We start from the raw sequence: 23224 nt of genomic DNA, 5'->3' as shown, positions 1-23224 counted from the left end.
TTTCCAGACACATGAACTCCATAAATACCTATCAGTCCATTTCAAAAGCCTTCTCTGTATATCTCTCACTCCAAATATTCGGTCCACACATCTCCTACCACTCCTAAAGCCACCCTGTAGTGAAAGATAGAGGGAATATACGAATACTGTACATATAAGAGCTTCGAACATGAGCAAACAGAAAAGCTGGATGCAATGTAGGGAAAAAAATAGTAAAAACATGAAAAAAACAGTAAGAAAATGGCAAACAGGAATAATAACTGTAAAGGGAAAAACACAGATAAAAGGGGAAGGTTTTTGTGTAATACCCTCACGTCCACTCCAGACCTCAATTAATGCAGTTAATTTTCTCCTCTCTCTCACTTTCTTTCTCTATTTCTGTTTCTTGCTGTATCCATTTCCCTTTTACTTTCTTTCATCTGCTGTTTACCTTTTTCTTCGCCGTCTTCTTCTTCTACTTCTCCTTCTTCTTCTTCTCCTTCTTCTCTCTCTCTCTCTCTCTCTCTCTCTCTCTCTCACAGGAGGTGCAGGTGCGGGTGGGAAGAGGCTACGAGAGAGTGAGACACAGAAGCCGATGTTTGGTGAGACAGAGACCAACATAGAAATACCAGTGGGTCAAAATGCTCGCCTTCCCTGCATTGTTCTTCATCTAGGCGACAGAGCGGTGAGTAGATGCAGTCTCTCTCTCTCTCTGCTATTTACACCATTAACATCCTCGACCACGATGTCATGTATTATATATTCTTACTGCTACAAGGGCATTTTTTTTTTTTCAAAGTTTCAGAATGGGGACTGGCAGACCGATGGATTAATATCGCTATTCCTCTTGTAATCTTTTCCTACTTCTAAAATTCCTTCGCGAGTATTACTTCTACGGTCTGTCCTCTGCTTTCACCTCCTCAGTCACTTCAGTACTGGTTTCTCCCCACTACCGAGGCATATTAAGATTGTAGATTACTGAAGATGATTATATATGTGAAGGTCAGGGATGTTGTACCCCACCAGTCCAAAGACGTGTAGTTATAGGTCATTCCTGGTAATTTACATATGATTTTATTCAGTTCCCGGAATGCTTTGGAACTTATGGGAAAAGATATACACCTCTCCTTCACTATACATGTCTCCTTGCAGATACTTATAATTCTCTGGTAAAAGCAAGACTATAACAAAATACGTCACAATGGCTCGTATTCTCGTTGAGTAAGGAGGCTCCCTTGCACCTCTTCCGTAGCGATTTATTTTTGAATATAGCGGACTAATATCATTTTGTACGTAAATTATGGAGAGTATGGCGATGTTTGAAAGATTTATATAACACAAAATAGGACAGCAAGGTGCAATAAGAAAAATAAATCACTTAAGAAAAGGAGTTAGAGAGTTTCCATAACCGACAACAATACAAGCCAAGGACCCAGTGGGGGAAAAAAAATGTAAATATGAAGGTGTCTAAGCTTAAAGAGAACAGGGCTGACTCACGTATATTATTTCAGCTAAAAACCGTCTAGTAAAATCAGCAGAGAGAATAAACCTCCTCCTAGACGCTAAGGGAGACTCTTCGCATAAAATGGCTTAATCCTTATCAATTAGGGGGAAAAAAAAAAAAAGGTAAACTGAAAGGCGAAAGTCATCAGAATTAGCCTGTATCATTTTGCTTATGTTCTCAACCTCAAAATACTGGAGTTTCCCCTTAAATGTCTTCTCTACCCCTCAATTTCGCTAACCATAATCGACTCAATTCAGGTGAGAATTTTGAAACTCCAGCAGGTAGATATATGTAAAATCCATTAATCCCTTTACTACATGGGAGTTTTTCACTACGAGGAAAGAAAGAAAAAAAATCGCGAGGCACTAAGAATAGGCCTAATGAAGCATAAAAAGGATTTATTGTACTTAAAGCGTTTACAGATGATATGGGCAATAGTGATAAAAAATGAAGCAGCTTTAACAGTAATGATGATGATAATAATAATAATAATAATAATAATAATAATAATGTTGATGATAATACCAGTACTAACAGTAGTAGTAGTAGCAATAATAATAATAATAATAATAATAATAATAATAATAATAATAATAATAATTATAATAATAATAATAATAATTATCCACCCTGACTATCCTACATCTCTTCCTTCCCCATCCCGAGCCTCACAACACAAGCACCTTCCTTCAAACCTCCTTTCTATCGGTACCGGAGGAGAAAGTTGTGATTCAGGGAAAATTCTCTCGTATATTGAATCCAGGGGTGCATTTTGAGCAAACAAAGCCGTATATTAAAGTTATGCACCGAGGAAGTCCACAAAACGCAGATGCCCTGAACGCTGGGAGAGTTTTCATATTAAAAAAAAAAAAAATGCATCTTGTAAGTCATGACTTTTATATGTATTTCCTTGCTACTGAAGGCAGGTTAAATTCAACTTAAAGAGGCCTCTTGGGGTAAAAACCAAATCTGACTCCTCTAGTTCTTGAAATCATTAAAACTGTCTGGTGTTAGTCTAGGCGTAGTGAGGTGCCTATAGGTGACTTAGAAATGAAACCAATGTTGGTCATGAATAATATTATATGAGACTTTGACCATAAGCTTCTGTTCATTTTATCCACCATCACGTCAGTTCAGTTTGTTATACCCAAATGATATAGAAAACGTGCACGCTATCCAATGAAGGCTTAGGCGTTTGATCCCAAAAAAGGACATCTAGGCAGAGAAATACACGCTCCTACTAAAATTTAAAACAGGGACTGCGTTTCTTCTCCTCTAAAATGGAAGGCTAAATATATAATCCTACTTAGTTTTCACATTTATGCTTGTCTTAATAATTTTGGACTTCCTCAGGCCGCTGTCTTGGTCGGCGTTGTATGTGATGAAGGTTATAACATTTAGGGCGTAATTCTGAACCTTCATCATCTGTTACTTTATCAAAAACTTGTGACTTATTCTTTCTGAAACTTCTTGCTTCCGGTTACCTCCACTCTCACCTCTCTCTCTCTCTCTTTCTCTCTCTCTCTCTCTCTCTCTCTCTCTCTCTCTCAGGTGTTTAGATCATTCCAGTTTTTCCTCTTTTTTTTTTTTCCATTCCCCCTTTTTTCTTTTCTCCTTATTCTGGCTTAATTTGCCACTTTATCCTTCCCTCCTCTTGTCTCTCTCTCATGCCTACATTTGTCTCCTCTCTCTCTCTCTCTCTCTCTCCCTCTTTTCCATCTTTTCCACTTCCTTCTCACATTCTTCGTTTCCCTCATTCTTTTTCCCTTCTCTCTCATGCCTTCCCTTCCTTCTTCTTTCCTGCATCTCTCCCTGTCTCCCTTCCTTCTTCGTCTCTTATCTGTCCCTCTCACTCCTTCCCCATTCTCCTCTACTCCTCCCTTCCTCTTTCCCATATTCCTTCCTTCTCATTCCTTTGCTTGCTTTCTCACTCTTCCCAGCATTACTTCCCTCTATCTTTCGTTTCATCCCTTCCTCCTTCCCTCCTTCCTTTCCTCCATCTCCTCTTTCCTTCCCACCTCCCTCCCTCTCTCCCTCTTTTCCTCCCTAGCTTCTATCTGCTTATTTTTTTTTTCTTGCTTCTCTCCCTTCCTCCTCCCTCCCTTTTCAACTTTCGCTCATCGCTCTATGCTTTCTCAGTACCTCTAGTGTTCCCTTCCTCTCTCCCACTCTCTCTTTCCTTCCTTCTTTCTTCTGCGCCTCATCAAAATTCCAGCTGGTGTTATTCCAGCTGTGGACTACTTAATTATACTTGTTTTATTCTAATTTGACCAAAAACTGCCCTCTCTCCATCTTGAATGCTGAGTCGTATCAAGAGGCTGATGCTAGTGAATGGTGCTTGTCACGAAGAGGTGGTGTGCAAAAGATATAGAGCCACAGTGTAGTCTTATCCTGTGACTGAGCTACATGAAATAAGCTGCAAAAAGACAAAAATCTAGACCAGGCCATGTGAAAGAATTATAGTTACTCTGGACAGAAAGAGGGAAGGAGAGAAGGAAGAGGAAATGGAAGAGAGCAGAGAAGGATGGGGGAAAGGAAGGAAGAAGAGAAGGAAGAAAAGGAGGGAAAGAAGAGGTAAAGGAAGGAAGACGAGAAACAAGAGGAAAAGGAGGGAAAGGGGAGAAGGAGAGAATGAAAGGACGAGAAAGGGGAGGAAAGAGGAAGAGGAAACGGGCACAGCGATTTTAAAACCTCAACCACAACCACAATGTCCTAAATCGCCACCACCACAACCACAATCACCATCACAACCACAATCACCACCACAGCCACAAACAATCTCGTCTTTCACCATTCTCAAGCGGTCACTGCAACAACCTCTACCACCACAACTAGAAACACTAAGATCGTCGACCACCACCACAGCTACTACATTAAACGCAACTCACCGCCACAACAACCACAACCAAATTTTCACCACAACAACTACCAGAGCTACCACCACAACTGTCATAAAAACTCCATCTTTTGTAACCACAGCTACCACCAGCACCACAATCATCACCACTGCCACTACAACCACGGTCTCCACCACAGTTAACATTTCACCCCTACCACAACCACCACCATCTTTCACGGTCCTCACCACCACACCACCACCACCACCATAATCTCTCTCCTAACCACCACCACCACTTCTACCCACGTTTCAGGGGAGCAAGGCCTGGCAAAATCACGATTCATATCAAGTCTTTTATCTTCGTGGCAAAACTTGAGAATTTTCGTGCTCATCTCGGCTGTGATAAACTCTTTCTCGTCTCTTTCGACTCTTTTTCTCACACACTTTTTTCCTCTCTCTCTCTTTCTCTCTCTCTCTCTCTCTCTCCCTGATTATGAATTTCTGCGCCTGTTGTGCAACCTTTCTTTCTCTCTCTCTTTCTCTGTTAGTCTTTGTCTGCATGTCTGTATTTATTTAATTATTTTTCCACCCTTAGTACAAACCACTTTTTCTTTTTGTCATCCTCCCTCTCTCTCTCTCTCTCTCTCTCTCTCTCTCTCTCTCCATATTTTTACATCGTGCTCTCGTTTTTTCTCAGTCCATCGTTATTTCTCCCTCGTTCCCCCTCCATTTCGTTTGTCTTTTTCCATCTGACTTTCTTCTAACTTTTCAATCTCTCTATCCTCTCCTCCTCCTCTTTTTTTCTTTCTCTCCCTCTCTTTCTCTTCTTCTTTCTTTCTCTCCCTCTCTTCCTCTTCTTCTTTCTTTCTCTCCCTCTCTTCCTCTTCTTCTTTCTTTCTTTCCCTCCTTCCTCAGAATGACTCTCTTTCCCTCCCTCTCTCCCACCACCCATTTCCTCCTTCATGCCTTCGAGTTGTATTTTTGGTTTTTCAATATTCTCTGTCTTCTCTCTCTCATTATTATTTTTTTTTCTTTTCTCTCCTTCTTCCTGATTTTCTTTTCTTCTTCCTGATTTTCTTTTCTTCTTCCTGATTTTCTTTTCTTTCTTCCTGATTTTCTTTTCTTTCTTCCTGATTTTTTCTTTTCTTCTTCCTGATTTTCTTTTCTCTCTTCCATCCTGATTTTCTTTTCTCTCCTTCTTCCTGATTTTCTTTTCTTCTTCCTGATTTTCTTTTTTCTTCTTCCTGATTTTCTTTTCTTCTTCCTGATTTTCTTTTCTGTCCTTCCTGATTTTCTTTCCTCTCCTTCTTGATTTTCTTTTCTTCTTCGTGATTTTCTTTTCTTTCCTTCTTCCTGATTTTCTTTTCTCTCCTTCCTGATTTTCTTTTCTTCTTCCTGATTTTCTTTTCTTTCCTTCTGCCTGATTTTCTTTTCTTCTTCCTGATTTTCTTTTCTTCTTGATTTTCTTTTCTCTACGTCTTCCTGATTTTTTTTTTCTCACATCCTTCCTGATTTTCCTTTCTTCCTGATTTTCTCTTCTCTCCTTCTTCCTTGAGTTTATTGTTCATTCTTTTGCTCGACGCTATTCTCATTATTCTGTTCTCGCATTTTTTCCCCGCTTTTGCACTTTATCTTTTTTTTTTTTTTTCAGTTTTCCAGTCTCTCCTCTCATATTTTCATTCCTCTTCTTGCCTACCTACACATTTCTCTCCTTTTTCTCTTACTATGGTCCATCATTCCACATTATGTCTTTCCTCCCTTCGTGTTAATTCCTTCAACGCGATAATGTACTCAGAATTATATTTTTATTTATTTATTTTTTTTGTGTCCGACTCTGGGCATAGGCTTCACAGCCTGCTCTCAAGGCCCAGCAGTCCTCCTACATACCATACACCTCTACATGTCACCACTTCGGCGCTAACACTCACCGTCCAATAGGGCTGTCTCATACAGGACTGGTATATTGGTATTAGCGGGGGTATTTTTACGACATGTCGGCGGGTCTTCTGGTAGATCAGTAAAGCCTGATTCAATGAAATTCAAATCCTTAAACTGTTCCCTGCCCCAGCCGGGATTCGAACCTGGGTCCGTTAAGACTGCAGGCCACCTCTCTACCGATTGAGCCACCGCCTCCCCCAACAATTTTCCAGCTTCGATGAGACCTTTCGTAGAGACGCGATCAGTGAAAGTTGTATTTACAGCAACAGTTTCAGAAAGTAAAAAAAAATAAAATAAATAAATAATAATAATAATAATAATAATAATAATAATAACAGAAGTAGTAGTAGTAGTAGTAGTAGTAGTAGTAGAAGTAGTAGTAATAGTAGTTGTAGTAATAATACTAATAATAATACTAATAATAATAATAAATAATAATAATAATAATAATAATAATAATTACATACATACATCATCTAATCTTGTGTTGCCCCATGAAGAGCCTAGGAGCCCGGGGCTAGGCAAGCTGGTCCTGACATTCAAGATGACGGTGGCCAGCCTCACTCATCCCTGAATGGCATTATGTGAGCAATAAAACCCAACCACCCCTTGGATATAAACCTACAACGGCTCAGTCCGGTCACAGCACATTAACTACCCACTAAGCTACCAAGCGTCATAATTTGGTTATGTGATTACCATTCACCGTAGAAAATGGTTTCCTGGTGTACAGGAAACCATTTGACCTGTCACTGTGTGTACTGTAGAGTCTCACAAAGATAGAAGGAAGAGGAAAGAAAGAAGAGGAAGGAAGGAAGGAAAGAAGGAAGAAAGAGAGGAAAGAGCAGTCACCCGAGAGCAGCACTATATCGAGTGAGTGGATGGTGAGCGCCCATATCTACCACTTATAATAATAATGATAATAGTAATCATAATCATCATCATTATCACCACCCATCCTAAGCCCACTACTGAAAAAAGCCTCCCACAAAATAAATCATTCGCTTTTACCTAGAATATAATTAAAGTGACATCGTAGGAAAGGAGATAATTCTTTTACCGTAAACGATTGTGTAGTCTGCTTCACTGGACACGATACTGATTTGTTGTACTTGTGGTTTTTCTCATTTTATCTATGGACCATTCCTAAATCCTAACAGGTGGGAAACATTATTATTATTATTATTATTATTACTACTACTACTACTACTACTACTACTATTATTATGATGATGATGATGCTGACAGTTCTGGAATGTACTCTCACTTGCTTATTTTCTAGATCCTGCCTGATCACATCTCGTAGGTGCGATTATGGCAATGGATGATGATAATGATGATGATGATGATGATGATGATGATGATGATGATGATGATGATGTGGAAGAGGAGGAGGAGGAGGAGGAGGAGGAGGAGCAGAAGATGGAGGATAACAGTTCTGATTTTGTGCTTTCTATTCATCAGATCACAATCATCTCATCTCATTAATAGGAATATAGGTTTATGATAAGGTTAATGATAATTATTGTGCTAATCCCGTTCTCTCTCTCTCTCTCTCTTTATTTTGTCTGTCTGTCTGTCTGTCTCTCTATTTTGTCTGTCTGTCTGTCTGTCTCTCTATTTTGTCTGTCTGTCTGTCTGTCTGTCTGTCTGTCTGTCTGTCTGTCTCTCTCTCTTCTCTCTATTTTGTCTGTCTGTCTGTCTGTCTGTCCGTCTCTCTTCTCTCTCTATTTTGTCTGTCTGTCTGTCTGTCTGTCTCTCTGTCTCTCTCTCTCTCTCTCTCTCTCTATTTTGTCTGTCTGTCTGTCTGTCTATTTTGTCTGTCTGTCTGTCTGTCTGTCTGTCTCTGTCTTTCTCTCTCTTTCTCTCTCTCTCCTGTCCGTCTGTCTGTCTGTCTGTCTCTATCGTTTTTGTCTGTCTGTCTCTGCCTCTCTGTCTCTCTATCTGTCTGTCTCTCTGTTTTGTCTGTCTGTCTGTCTGTCTGTCCGTCTCTCTGTCTCTGTCTCTCTCTCTCTAAACTTTATATTCTTAGGTCTTCCCATTAATTCATTTCTTGCACAACTAAATGTCTTTGATGCTGCCTCTCTCTCTCTCCCACCCCACAGTTTTGATCTTCATCTCTTACGCTTTAATCTAATATCTCTTTTTCTGCTCTTACTCTTGCTTCAACTCTCACTCCTATCTCTGGTACACACTCTTTAACACAGACACACACAGATACCAATAAACCCCCCCCCACCACTCTCTCTCTCTCTCTGAACCACCAACTCATCCCTCTCTCTCCACACACACACACACACACACACACACACAAACACACACACACACACAGACAGTCGAGGTGGGTCACTTTGGCCCCTCCTAATCTTCAACTGTCTGCTCAGCCTCCAACTCTCATCTTTTTTCCAACTAAAGTTCTCAGGCTGCCTCTTCCCCTGCTCAAAGCCCCTCCGTAAAAAAAAAAAGAAAAAAAAAAAAGAAAAAGAAAAAGATTGCAACCAACTGCGTGTGTGTGTGTGTGTGTGTGTGTGTGTGTGTGTGTGTGTGTGTGTGTGTGTGTGTGTGTGTGTGTGTGTGTGTGTGTGTGTGTGTGTGTGTGGCTGAGGGTACGTACAATGAAGAAAAATGTATTTACACTCTCCCTGTGTTTTTTGTCTTGCCAAGAGAAAGAGAGAGAGAGAGAGAGAGAGAGAGAGAGAGAGAGAGAGAGAGAGAGAGAGAGAGAGAATATTCAGTCTTTATTTACCCCATCAAGAGCGCAGGATGTCGGAATTAGCCTACTTAGTCCCGAGATTTAAGCTGAGGGTGATCTGCTTCTCTCGCCCTAATCGTAAATCCTATTAATCCCTCGAGAGTAAATCCTGATGGCCTCTCTTGGGTTGGATCGCCGTAACTCACTGAACCACCAGGCGTCATGGCATCAGCATCTGGTGTTTTCTGGTGCTCACCCATTCAAGCACTATGCTGATCAAACTCAATGTTGCTTAACTTGGCTTACGGGACGAAAAGCAGTCTACTGAATGTGGTAATAATAATAATAATAATAATAATAATAATAATAATAATAATAATAATAGTAGTAGTAGTAGTAGTAGTAGTAATAGTAATAGTAGTAGTAGTAGTAGTAGTAGTAGTAGTAGCTGTAGTAATAATCATACTAACACTAATAATTATAATAATAATGATAATAAAAATACTGCTACTACTACAAATCATGATAATAATTATAATAATAATAATAATAAATTAATAAATAAAAGCCACTGAATTTTTTGTTATTCAGAGGCACCAGGCTCAAAGAAATATGGAGAAACATAGCCCAGTGAGAGATGTAATATTTTTAAAACTAATTTGCATTTTTATACCATTATCTGTGTGTGTGTGTGTGTGTGTGTGTGTGTGTTAAAGTGCTGTAAGTGATGAATGCACTCTCCCTCTTTGTTACCTCTCTCTCTCTCTCTCTCTCTCTCTCTCCTTTTCTCATTCCCCGTCTACCTACTTTATTCCTATTTTCCATCATCTTATTTCCTTACTCTCCTGAATCTCTCACGCTTCATATTCTTCCCTCTTTTACTTCCCCCCTTTTCCTATCCCTTTCTCTACTATATCTCTCCCTTTCCTCCACTCACACTTCATCATTCTTCACCTTCTCTTTTCATTATCGTGTCTCTCTTTTTTTCCTTCTCTTTCTTTCGTCACTTCCTTTCTTTCGTCTCTCATCGCCTCCATTCTCTCCCCTCTCTCTCTCTCTCTCCGCTAACAGAAGCTCCCGAGAGACAGTGGGGGATCAAGGTGGGTTGGGTTTGACAGAGCCCATTTCCGCGGGTTATTGCGTAAAGTCACCGGCATCACCTCAGTCAAAGGAAGGCAGCCACATCTCTATGCTTTGAACCCTTAGTAATGGACAGGGACTTTATTCCTTCAAGTCTTCAGTAATGGATATTGCCTGTGCAGCCTGTGTTATAGAGAAGGTTATTATCTATCACATTTTCGTTGAACTTCATACGGTGTGCGGTGAAAGTGCTGCCTCTCAGAAGAAGCACCGGGAAATATTGAGCAGAAACCACTACTGGAAGTCAAGTGTTTTGAATTGTTTCCTGTTTATATATCATCATTTGCCAACACATTTTTACTAGAATATTTCCGTCGCAAATGACCTCTTGGGACAGAAGGAGTTAAATCGACGACGGAAGTGGCATAGAAGGAAAATGTCAGCAAATGACGAAATGTAAACAGAAACTACTCCAAACTACTTGAATTCCTGTCGTGGCTTCTGTTAAATATTTCCCTAGTATTGCTCCCCTTATCGCGAGCATCATTCTAAAACATGGGCGAAGCATTGTGGTATATGGGGCACCCTATGATTAAAAGTGCAAATATTCTCCTTGGTAATTATTAGGACTCGAAATCGTATAAAACCCCATAAATTTGCTGCTATAATTTTTGAGGCACCGAGCTGACAGGATCATGTGTGTCTGCAGAATTCTCTCACTGTCACGTCCACGGAACCTCGGGGATGCAATACTTTTCTAACTGGCTTTGCAAAATGCTTTAATCACTCCACATTTTCACAGGTATACTGTGAACTGTGGGTCGTGCTCTGACTGGTTGTGCAGATTACGTTGCAGCGTTTCCTCAGCGATTTGACCTATATATCACAATTTAGTATCCTCGTGTATGCCACTGATGAAACCTATGTATGAGATGAACTTATATAAATACCATAAAATAAACTGCCTGTCTGTAATGACTAAGATAAACAGCAAAGAAAAAGGTACTAGGAAATCAACAACGTGACTTATTTAATGGCCTTGCTACGAGCGAGCGAGATGACTACTCTCAATTAAGCATGAGCTAATAACTTTACTCCTACGTGAAGCAGTGTTGAAATTCTTTCTGTAAGTGATACCTTCATTCAATAAGTATTGTTATCAATTAAATACTCACCCATAAATGCGTAGGAACCCCTTGGAATCTCGAGTTTTCCATGGGAGTGTTCGACTCTAAGCAGTGAACGCTTCAGTTACGAAATCAAATTAAAAAGACTTTCCGTCATAACACTGTGTTTTTTTGGAATCAACTCTGCCAATTAAATATTGGAGATTCTGTCTATAATAATATATCATAGGGAAATTGTGATAACATGGCGCTCACCCGCTCGTCACGCGCACACAAAGCGCACTTTCCTAGTGTTTATCCCTTAGACGACAAAGGTCAAATTATAAGCAGAGAATAATCGCCTGGATGGAATAAGAATAAAAGAGTTTGAATTCCTAGCGTCCTAGAAGGGTTTGTGTTCTTGATGCTTAGTGTATCATGTCATGTCAGTTTTTATTATTTTATAAGGGAAGTGGAATTGGGGGATAATTTTCCTCATTTTTTTAATAACCCCTTCGATTTGTTGACGTTGTCTATTAGTTACTTCATTCTAGCCGCCTCAAGACAATGGTATCCACTTACTAGAAGGAGTTAAGTGTGATCAAGTTAACACCTTTACTACAAGAAATCTCCCCCAAAGCTAAGGGAAAAAAAAAATCGTCTCGTATCACCGTGAATAAGCTATAAAGTACGTTTTGCGATTCATTTTTTAAACTCTTGATATCTTTTTAAATTGAGAAATACACTGTAACAGTAATTTTATTAATCGTGCTAAGGATTTTTTTCATTCTATATATTCAGTTATCAATTTTCTGTAGCTAATACAATAACGCTTTCAGTCAGAGAACGTCATTTTAACATGACGGTGTTGATTCTCTTGGTGTTTCACTGAGATGTCTTAAGTTATATAAAGTCGTCTATTCCGTAGCTGGCAGAGCAGAGGTTAGTGTTTTAGACAATAGTAAGTTTGTGGCAGAGTGATGTCGGCTGTAGTGGTAGAGGTGATAATAGCGCTGAACAGAGTGGTGATGAATGCAGTAAAGGTGCGAGTAACGGTAAAGGTGACGGTGGTGGAAACAGTGGCATTAATGTTTAACAGTGATGTTGGAGGTACTGCTGATGGCACTATGGTGGTGCTGGGAAGGGAGGTGGGTTGTTATACCACATAACAGGCGACACACTCTAAACAGTTGCAGCAGATAATTATACTTTTCACATCACGGATCTTGCAGTCTTCAGATATAATTATAATAACATAGTCTCTCTCTCTCTCTCTCTTGAAAGAGGCAATAACACGAACACTACTTGATGGAATGTGTAAACATACATTGCCAGGAAAAACAACCATATTGTTGACATACACCTACGAATATTCATTAGTGTGTGTATATATATATATATATATATATATATATATATATATATATATATATATATGTGTGTGTGTGTGTGTGTGTGTGTGTGTGTGTGTGTGTGTCGGTAGGTAAGTGTGTAATTAATCTGTATCCAGCATCAAACTCAACCTGTCAGCAGCACAGCCTTTAGAATCTGTTTACGTCTAAAACCAGTGAGTCTCTCATGCATAGCAACTACCCTGTCCTGCTGCACTAAACTTTATCCCACCACCTCACCCCATTCACCCACTCCCGTCCCACCCTCTCCTCTTTCATCCTTCCCAGTCCACCCCATCCTTTTACCCCATCACACTCTCTCGTATTTTCTTCCTCCCCAACTCTAAACGCTCCTATTTATCGTTTTCCTTTCGTCCTCCCTTCTCTCCTAGTCCTCTTTCCCTAACCCCACACACTCCAACTCTTTCTCCATCTACCCTACCCCACCCTCCTCCTCTTCTCTTTCACCCTACCCATTACTTCTCTTCCTCAACCCATCACAACTTGCTCTCTCCCTCTCCCTCTCCACGTCAGCCCATCCTACCCTCCTTCGCCTCTCTTTCCTTCCCTCTAACCTTGTTCACTCTCCAACACTCCCTACCACGCTCTTTCTCCTCTCCTTCACCCCTTCCTCTAACCTCCTTTACTATGCTTTGCGACTATAATCCTATCATGTGGTCTGGGAGATATTTCGACGAAGGCTTCCTGACATCCTCTTTCCCTTAGGTGGATTTGAGAGAGAGAGAGAGAGAGAGAGAGAGAGAGAGAGAGAGAGAGAGAGAGAGAGAGAGAGAGAGAGAGAGAGAGAGAGAGAGAGAGAGAGAATAAATCACCTCACTTTGCACATTACAAGCAAATACTCTGCATATCTTCACATTCATCTTCCTCCTCAGCTTCAACCCTCCCTGTCAGTCTGGTGATATATTCAAGATGGAGAAGGCTTTAGTGCAAGAGGAGAATGGACAGGTCTATCATCTAACACGCTGCCATGGTCGTCACTGTATACGCTGTTTTATATGATACAGACCTCGACATCAAAAATCCATGTCCTTCCACATCCCTGGCTCTTCCTGTACCCGAAAAGGCCACTAAAAAAGATGGTGTTTTACTTTAAATCATGTAAACTTTGATCTGAGTACCTAAATATCTTCTCTGTGGCTACCTATTTTTTTTACTTTTCTATCTAGCTGTGTTTATTTATCTGTATTGGTCTATCTGTGTATCTATCAGTCTATCTGTCTGTCCAATGCTGGAATAGTTTTAGCCATAACATACAAGATCATTTAAACCGGCAATATATAAAAAAATCTCCGCGTATCTCAGGTCTAGCATTATGAGAAACTATCTTCATCCCCCCCCCCTCTCTCTCTAATGACGATCTTGGAGTTGTTTTATACATAACATAGGGGATCATTTATTCTTGGTCAATGAAAAATACAACTCTTTTTCCATGCCCACATCTGCTTTAACATTCAACTGTATAATATTATATGAGTTTTGCCTCAACAGGTGACGTGGCTGAGGCGGCGGGACCTACATATTCTCACAACAGGACATCATACGTACTCCGCTGACGACAGGTTTCAGGTAAGTCCTTGTTCGTGTCCGTCTCTCTCTCTCTCTCTCTCTCTCTCTCACACACACACACACACACACACACACACACACACACACACACACACACACACACACACTGAACACCGGCCAGGTAGTAAAGGGCAAAAATAAAGACAATACCTCATCTCCCCATTCCGTAAGTGTTTGCAGAGCTGAATAAAACCGTCTTGGAGTAGCATCAATAAATAAAATAAAAATCTATCCATATTGTTGTCACTCTGGCCTAAAACTGCCATTTCTTCATCTTGAATTCCGAGTTAGAATAGATTAACACTAGAATACAATGCTAGTCACAAAGACGTGCTATGGAAAAGGTACAGAGCTGTAATACTGTCTTATTCTGCCAATGAGCATCCTGAAATAAGCTGCAAAAGGATGAAAATCTGGGCCAAGTTAAGGTAAAAAGAATATAGTTATAATTTAGTCTTTTTTTAGCCCCAACAGAAGAGTAGGAGTCCGCGGCTAGGCTCTTATTACAGACCTTCAAGACGATTTGCGCTAACAGGAAAGCGAGAATCCACATACCTTCTTAAATGTGTTACCTGGGCATCAATCTCCCAAATTTTCCTTGGATGGTCTGCATTGTAAGACACGTATTCTCGTGGGTTAAGGCTGTTCCCTAACACCTCTTCCTAAGAGATTTTTTTTTTTGTTTTGCTTATTACACCTTGTCGTCATATTCGGTGTTACTGGTGTCCTTTAATGTAACCATACTCTATCTAAATAATGTACAAAACGATATCTGCCAGCCATATCCAAAAATAAATCGGTAAGGAAGAGGTGTTTGGACGCTTCCTTAACCGCCAAGAATACGGGCCTAAGTGGTACTTTAGATTTCGAGGCGCCTTTCACTCGGCGATTTGTTCTGCATCTTATACGTCACTGATGCAAAGTATGTTGATATAAAAACGATGTAAACAGCAAGGACGAGCTTGTACAGGTGTAATATGCAAAATAAATCGCTAAGGAAGAGGTGTTACGAAGCCTCCAGCGCGACTCAGAATACGGCCATCGCTTTATACGTCACATCCGGTTGGAATGCCTTGACCCACTAGACCACCATGCGTCCATTTGGTATCTGGCTTGTCATTCAGTGCAGAGTCACTTCAAGCAGCACTACATCAAGTGAGTGGATGGTGGGCACTGCTGCCTACCACAGTAAACACACAAACATGTAAATGAATAAATAAGAGCTAATAATTTCAGCCAGAAATCCTGTTCGGGTTTTACATATTAAAGTTTCCCCCCCGCAGCCAGGTCCATTCAGCTCAGGGTGGGGTCAGTATCAAACTTTCCTGCACAATTTTCTTTTCTGAACCTGTTGATGAAGCGAAACCGCACGGCGGCGGCGGTGGCGATGGCAACGAGGGCGGTGACTGCCGGTGGCGGTTGAGACGGTTGTGGCGGTTTCTCTCTCTCCCTCTCTCTCTCTCTCTCTCTCTCTCTCTGACGGTGCTCTAGACAAATACTTACCACAGGTGGAGAAGAAAGTCGTCGCCAAACTTTGCCACTGCCTGCGAATTATATATATATATATATATATATATATATATATATATATATATATATATATATATATATATATATATATATATATATATATATATATATATATATATATATATATATATATTTTTAAATTGCAATCTTCGAAATTTATGACGGAAAAATCGTTTTATTTAGATTCCCATACCAGTTCCGTTCCGTTCTTCAAGCAAGTTATTACAGAACCTAAAGAAATTAATAAACAAATAAAAAATAACGATAATCCTATACATTAATCTCTCTCTCTCTCTCTCTCTCTCTCTCTCTCTTTTGGCGCCCCACTTTCATGATAGGTAGTAATCTTAGGCTGGAGGAAAGTTTGCTCCAAGACATCACGGTATAAACACCAAGAGATGGCCAGAGATTCTCCTATCACCTTAGCTCTGACAGGGGCATCTGGTGACCTACAGCTGAACTGATCTAGGCTACGTTATCTAGTCTTGGTCCACGAACATCCCATGTCCTACAAAGGCCCCTAGAGGCATAGTAAAGGACTGGCTGTTTCCACTATTTACTGTCTTATAATATCCTTGCCATAGTTAAGTCCAATTTATAGTCAGCATTTCAACCAGCTTTCGAAAATACACAGAATACTTGGAGGCGGAACCTGGAAAGGCATTCGCAGTATCAAAACTAAAAAATGAAAAATAAGGAAAAAAAATCTTGCGCTGCGTTTTTTCCTTGAATATTGGAAGATATAACCATCGCTGTTCCCCATTCCCTAGAGTGTACCACCGTCAATGTAGCTCGGAACCTACATGGGAAAGGTATGGAAAATGTAAATGTTCGCAACTGAAAGCATTATATTGTACGGCGAAATAAACAAAAACAAAAAAATCAGCGAACAACAATGCCGGACATCTGTGTAAGGAAACAAACACCGCCATTTACATGGTAAAAGTGGAAATATGACTTGGAGACGTAAATACAGGGAACCAAACAGCACAACAGCGCGAAATACAACTGGGTATATATATGAAAAATAAGTGCCAGAAGCCTCAGTGTAAGTGAGAATTTACTTGTACAGTGCAAGCAAAAGTGGAAGGAACATAGCCGATTATAAGTGTGAATATAAATGCCGTACAGTGCTGAATAGTGTACGGTGATGAACCCAGTGAAAAAAAAAAAAACATACATTTGGATAAGAAATCTAGATAAAATGTGAAGCCACAAAATCTACACGTATAAGTGTAAAAATCCTAAGCAGTTCGAGTATCTACATTCGTAAGGCAAAAAGTAGGGTGTATTTTCCGAGTACGGAGGAATAACAATGTGATATATGTGTAAGTGTAAGAAATATAAGTCAGTGTAATGCCACAACACTTACATCCATAAAGTAAAGAGTGGTGTGGCAGGTGTGTGTTGGTTCCCCCGTATCCAATAACAGCGATGGGATTAAATGGCTCCAAACGGGGCTATACTCGAGAGGGCTGAAAAGTGCTTCGGTGCTTCGGGTTCAAGAGCTGCTTCGGTGCTAAAAGCTTTCACTACCCGGCCTGGTTTCATGTTTGGGTTATCAGGGAAAACAACCTTATGATAAATTCTCATGCCATAACCGTGACTCATATCAACAAGCAGACCATTAATTCCCAACACTAGATAAGATTTATTATAAAGGAGAAACAAGAGACTAGGAAAGACTAAGCTGCTGAAAATTTACCGACTCTGCCCCACGACCCACACGAAAAAGGAGTCGTGGTGAGATTCAGTGATACAGATATTTGTTCTTGCAGGAAAAACAAAGGACTTAGGTTCGCCGAAAAATTTAAGACCAATGAAATGTAACTGAGGCTCGTTTTTTGCAGGACGAAGAAGGGATATAAAGTCACCAGTATACGCTTGATATATACCTGTTTTAACTGAGATTTATTATTGCAGGAAGACCCAGAGTCCTCCATCACCATCTTTTCTGTGTCTCCTAATCTGCCCCCCTCTCACACTTTACTCCCTTCACGACTACTTTCCTCCTTAACAGCCTCTGCTCTTCCCTCACTTTCCCGCTTGACGACCTCTCCCCTACTCTCCCTCCACCTGCACGACCTATCCCCCTCCCCTTAGACGACTCTCCTTCTCCATTCCCTCACTTGACGACTTCTCCATTCCACTCCCTGGCATGTCGATCTCTTCCTTTTTTTACTCCTTCTCCCTTTCCTCCCTTACCCACCCTAGCTCTAAGACTTCTTCCTCTCTCCTCCCCTTGACCCTCACGTGAATTCTCGTCTTTTCCTCTCTCTCTCTCGTCGCGACAGACTTTTTTCTTCCTCCCCTTTCTGACAACCTCTTCACATCTACCTAACGACCTTTCTATTTCACACACCCCTTCAGAGAGAGAGAGAGAGAGAGAGAGAGAGAGAGAGAGAGAGAGAGAGAGAAACTTCCTCACTTAACCCCCTTTCTACCACAGGTCTTGGCAGGGACAGGTGGATCATCGTGGCCTCTGCTAATTAAGTCAGCCCAGCCAAGAGACTCAGGTGTTTACGAGTGTCAGGTGAACACAGATCCAAAGATGTCCAGGCCAGTGACGCTGACTGTACAGAGTGAGGCGGGCAGCACACAGGAAAGCAGACAGCCAGGTAGGTGGGGACAGGGAGGTGTTGAAGGAGTAGGGAGAGAGAAGTAGGGAGGTATGGAGAGAATAGGGAGAGAGGTAAAGAGGTATGGAGAGAATAGGGAGAGAAGTAGGAAAGTATGGGGAGAACAGGGAGAGAGGACAGGGGAAGGGATGGGGAGAATAGGGAGAGAGGTAGGGAGGGATGGAGAGAATATCGAAAGGTAGGGAGGTGTGGAGAGAGGTTAGGAGGTATGGAGGGAATAGGGAGAGAGGTAGGGAGGTATGGAGGGAATTGGGAGAGAGGTAGGGAGGTATGGAGAGAACAGGGAGAAAGGTAGGGAGGTATGGCGAGAACAGGGAGAGAAGTAGGGAGGTATGGAGGGAATAGGGGGAGAAGTAGGGAGGTAGAGAAAGAACAGGGAGAAAGGTAGGAAGGTATGGAGAGAAAAGGGAGGGAGGAAGGAACAATTTTACAGAAGAAAGTGCAAGGAAGGGACGATAAGGTAGAAGACACGAGGAGAGGCTGGCTGAATTTTTGGAAAAGATGACAGACAGGGAGGACAGGTGCGAGGGAGATGGGACGAGAGGGAGACAGAAAAATCATAAGGAAAGTACGACAGGAAGGATGGTGGTGCAGGAGGTAGGACAACTGCAGGTAGGGAGGTCTATCTATCTATCTATCTATTGCCAGACGCCTTAATCCCGTAAGGGGTGGCCACAAACAAATCGCCTCCATGTCGCCCTGTCCTCCGCCATTTCACTGGTAGGGAGGTAAGGAGTTTAATAAGTGTCAAGTACACACTGATCAAATGACGTCCAAGTTGGTGACACTAACTGTACAGATCAAGCCGGACAGCAGGAAGAAAAGTAGGAAGGTAAGCAGGAGCAGAGATGGAGAAGCAGGAAAGTCATAAGCCAAGCAGGAGCAGAGATGGAGAGGCAGGAAAAAGTAAAATAAGCCAGGCAGGTGCAGAGATGGTGAGGTAGGGAGGGTGGTTGGGAGGGAAATTATATGAAAAGGTGATGTTGTTGCTTCATCCCTATCCGCCTCCCCCACCAGGCCCGTATGAGGTCTCCCATAGGTTTCTTAGACGCTGATGTTGCGTTTGGAAGTCTGGAAAGACAGGAAGCAGAAAAGAAGGAAGCGAGGGAGAGAGAGAGAGAGAGAGAGAGAGAGAGAGAGAGAGAGGCGGGGGAAGAGGAATGTTGGAGGAAAAGTAGGAAAACGAAGACCTTTATTTAGGAAATATGCTCTAAAGGAAAGGGAGAAGGGAGGCGCAAAAATAATGTCAGAAAGCTGGAAAGTAAGATGGAGAGAAAGGTAGGGAGGGAGATATGACGCCAAATTGGACTGGAGGTAATAAGGCAGGGAAGTAGGCAGGAAGGTAGGTAGGTAAGATAGCAAGGGAAAAACAGAGATTGAAAAAAATGTATGAAGGAAGACAGGTTGGACGGCCTGCAAGAGATAAGATCAGAAGGGAGATTGGCAGAAAGTTGGAATGGAAGATTGGTACTGAGGTGGGGAGCGATGAAGGTAGGTAAGGAGGAAGGAGGTAGGTAGGCGTGGAAATGGAAGGGAAAGTCCGAGGACAGGGTAGTTCGTTGGGGGGGCAAGGATATTTTGGGATGGGAAACATGAGATTGTTGTTAGTGAATGTAGAATCACAGACAGGAAAGTAAGAAGCAGGTAACTTCGGTAGAGAGGTAGGGTGGAAGGTAGGTAGTTAGGTAGGTACTTGGGTAGGAAGAAAGGTACGAGGGGAGCCTGGGAGGTAGGGAAGGTAAAAAGGTTGAGGAAAATGACTGAAAGAAAGATAAGTCGGCATGATGGAGGGTAGGAACGACCAAGCAGTATGAATAATGCTTGGTCTAAAGGCTGGTAGGAATGATCACAGATTGGAATGTAGGAATCCAGATCAGTGGAGAGGCATGGGGATTGGCAGGGGGGTAGAAAAATGCTGGAAAATGTAGGTAGGCATGATGAAATGGCTCGAGGAAAGTGAAGAGGGATGAAATAATATCAATAAGCAAGGCAAGATGGTAGGCAGGAAGATAAGAAAGACGGATGTAGGTAGGCAGGAAGATTGAATGGTGTCAGGCAAAGTAAGAAGGTAGAATGATGTCAGATGAGGCAGGTAGGAAGGTTGAAATGTGTAAGAAGAGTCAAAATGGAGCAGGAAAGTAGATTAGTATCAGAGAAGGTAATGTGGTAGGAAGGAATGTTTAATATGTAAGTGTGTGAGTCTTAAAATATACTAACCATACATTACTACAGTGTCTACTAAAACCATAGACTGTCTTAGTATCTGCTCTCTTCCTACAGCTGAATCAACTGTGCCGCTGACTGTGACCAAGAGCAAAGTGTTCGTGGCCAACAGAACAGCAGTGACCAGAGACGGTAAGGCTGAGTCGAGGGGATGGTTCAGGGAATCTGAGGGTGAGCCGAGGGAGGATTAGGATGTAGGTGGGTGGAGAGGACAGTAGGGGAATGGTAGGGTTAGAATGATGGTGGATGGAGGTGATGGTATGGGTAGGGGGGGTTAGTTCCTAGTGTAAGATGACGCATGTGACTGATGGCTTGTACACATTAGCATTGGTGGGCAACAACACTATACAGGTTCATGTCATGTTTTCTGGATCTTGAAGAATAACTCATCCGCATGGGTAATAAAAAAAAAAAAATCAGTCATTGGAGAAGTTACATGCCCCAATTCAGTGCTTCAAATCCTAGAATATGTAGGTTTTTGGAACGATGGGAGAAAAACTGCATTCAAATCTATTTTCTGCTGGCTGCGTTTGCGAGTCGAGTCTGTAAATGTCACTGAGGAAACCCCGACAGGATGCAAACCAATGACCACATCAAAGGACACACAACGGTAGCGTCTTTTATGTCCGCTCTCAGGTGTGACTGAACTAAACTCAGCAGGATTGTTAGGTACACCCTCTACCGACGCCACTCCCAGGAAGATCCACAAAAACATACTTGATCATCAACCCCTTCAGCGATCAAGAGTATATTATATTTTATTCTTGCTGTCACCATGCATTTTTCTCAAGGTTTAGGAGAAACATTCTGAAAGAGGGGTTAGATACAGCCTTCTTAAACGGCTTCCCAAGTAGAACACTGAAGTGGAAAAATTACTGTATTATTATTGCTGCAAAAGGGATGCATGTTTGTATGAATGTATTTATGTATGTATGTATGTAAGTATATAAACTCGAAACAAGAAAGCTAGAATAGGAGAGGCCTGAATGAAAAAACGCTCAATATCTTATGAGTAAGAGAGAGAGAGAGAGAGAGAGAGAGAGAGAGAGAGAGAGAGCGCATGAACATAACAGGGAAAAATATTATAATTGCCTATAATCTGTCTTTCATTATAATTTTTTTACCTGATCTCTCTCTGTCTCTGTCTGTCTGTCTGTCTGTCTGTCTCTCCGTCTCTCTCTGTCTCTATCTGTCTGTCTGTCTGTCTGTCTCTCTCTAACTTCCAATCACTCACTCCACCTCTCCCTCTCTATCAGGCCATCTTCGTATTGAAATAGAAGGTCCCTCAGAAGTGAACATCGAAGAAAGTTCAAAGTTGAGCCTGAACTGCGTGGTGACATCGACCTTGGGGGCTGCGGCCGTGGTCTACTGGTTCCATGATAGTCGACTACTGGACTATCGCGGGCCTAGAGGTGCCGTGAAGCTCAAGGTAAGGAGAAATTTGGGATAGTCAAACTTGTAAACCTTTTACTGACGATACTTAGACTGCACTTTGAGACTTGGACTTTTTTTTAGACTATCAAAGTGTGTGTGTGTGTGTGTGTGTGTGTGTGTGTGTGTGAGAGAGAGAGAGAGAGAGAGAGAGAGAGAGAGAGAGAGAGAGAGAGAGAGAGAGAGAGAGAGAGAGAGAGAGAGAGAGAGAGAGAGAGAGAGAGAGAGAGAACTTCCTGGTGCTAGGAGTTCTGCTTTTATGCCTCCTCTTATCTTTTTCGATCCCATATCTTTGGCCACCTTCCCATACAACGCTTTCCTCGACTCTGCCTCAAGGTGTGTATTTGGCGAGATATTCAGGAAGAATTTTCTAGCCCTTCTTCTAGCTAGCAAGAGAAGCTTCATAGCACCTCTTCCTTAGTAATATATTTACAACTTAAAGGCACATCGAGGAGTCTATAAATTTTGGTTCTGTCCCCTGGGAAGAACTGCTGTGGCGTACACCCAGGAGCCAATCCCCCTCATAATTCCCTGTACCTCACCGTAGGATTAACCCTAGTCCGACTCTGGTGAGGAGCTGTTTACCCCATGAGGATGCCGAATAAATATAAGGTGTATGTCCGTATGTGCTATGCTGTACCTTTAGGATGGTCCACGGAAACTGTTGCTTACCTGTGCTCATCGGGTCTGCTCGGCCAAAGAGATCGGGATTAAATATCAACAAAAAAGGTGACTTAAAAATCCCGTGTGTGTTATCAATACTATGTTAGTATACCAGTATTTTGCATCATAACGTACAAGTGGCTGTTGGGATGCGATAGGTAAAGTAAATCGCTGAGCAGGAGGTGTTGCAGAATCACCAAAGGTACATTAGTTAAGATGCTAACACTCATGGTTAGGACGACTCCAGTACTCTACTCCAGTCAGACGATATTATCCAGCTGAGTGAGTGATGGGAGCTGTTTTAACACTGGTACCATTAACGTCTCCATAGTCGTAACACCTCCATTAACCATATTCCGATAACACCAAAACGACATCCAGCTAAATGAGTCGTGGGAGCCTCGTGTCTTAGCAATACTTGCAGGGTTCATCTTTCCATGGTAGGGACACCTGATATTATTTTCTAACTATGGTCTGCCGGTTGAGTCACAGGAGCTAAGATTGAGTCTGATCACTTATTTTTCTTATCACTTTAAATTTTGGGAGGGGGGTCACGCTCCCCAAACATCGCAATACGGATGAGAGTCCACTGTACAACATGGACTATGATATCAAAGCCATA

General features: G+C 41.7%; 1 protein-coding gene across 1 annotated transcript in view; it reads left to right on the top strand.

The window, feature by feature from the left end:
* Positions 1-23224, top strand: part of LOC145407830 (zwei Ig domain protein zig-8-like) — a 134609-nt gene that overhangs the window by 5456 nt on the left and 105929 nt on the right. The window contains exons 2-6 of the mRNA XM_080278687.1: positions 522-664; positions 14039-14116; positions 18096-18264; positions 20566-20640; positions 21765-21937. Of these exons, the coding sequence (XP_080134813.1) occupies positions 522-664; positions 14039-14116; positions 18096-18264; positions 20566-20640; positions 21765-21937 (638 nt within the window). The remainder of the gene's footprint in view (positions 1-521; positions 665-14038; positions 14117-18095; positions 18265-20565; positions 20641-21764; positions 21938-23224) is intronic.

The sequence above is a fragment of the Coenobita brevimanus genome, chromosome 74, assembly GCF_032717465.1.
Source record: "Coenobita brevimanus isolate Jiangsu-jjx chromosome 74, ASM3271746v2, whole genome shotgun sequence".
Lineage (NCBI taxonomy): Eukaryota > Metazoa > Arthropoda > Malacostraca > Decapoda > Coenobitidae > Coenobita > Coenobita brevimanus.
This window is presented reverse-complemented; position numbering and strand designations above follow the sequence as displayed.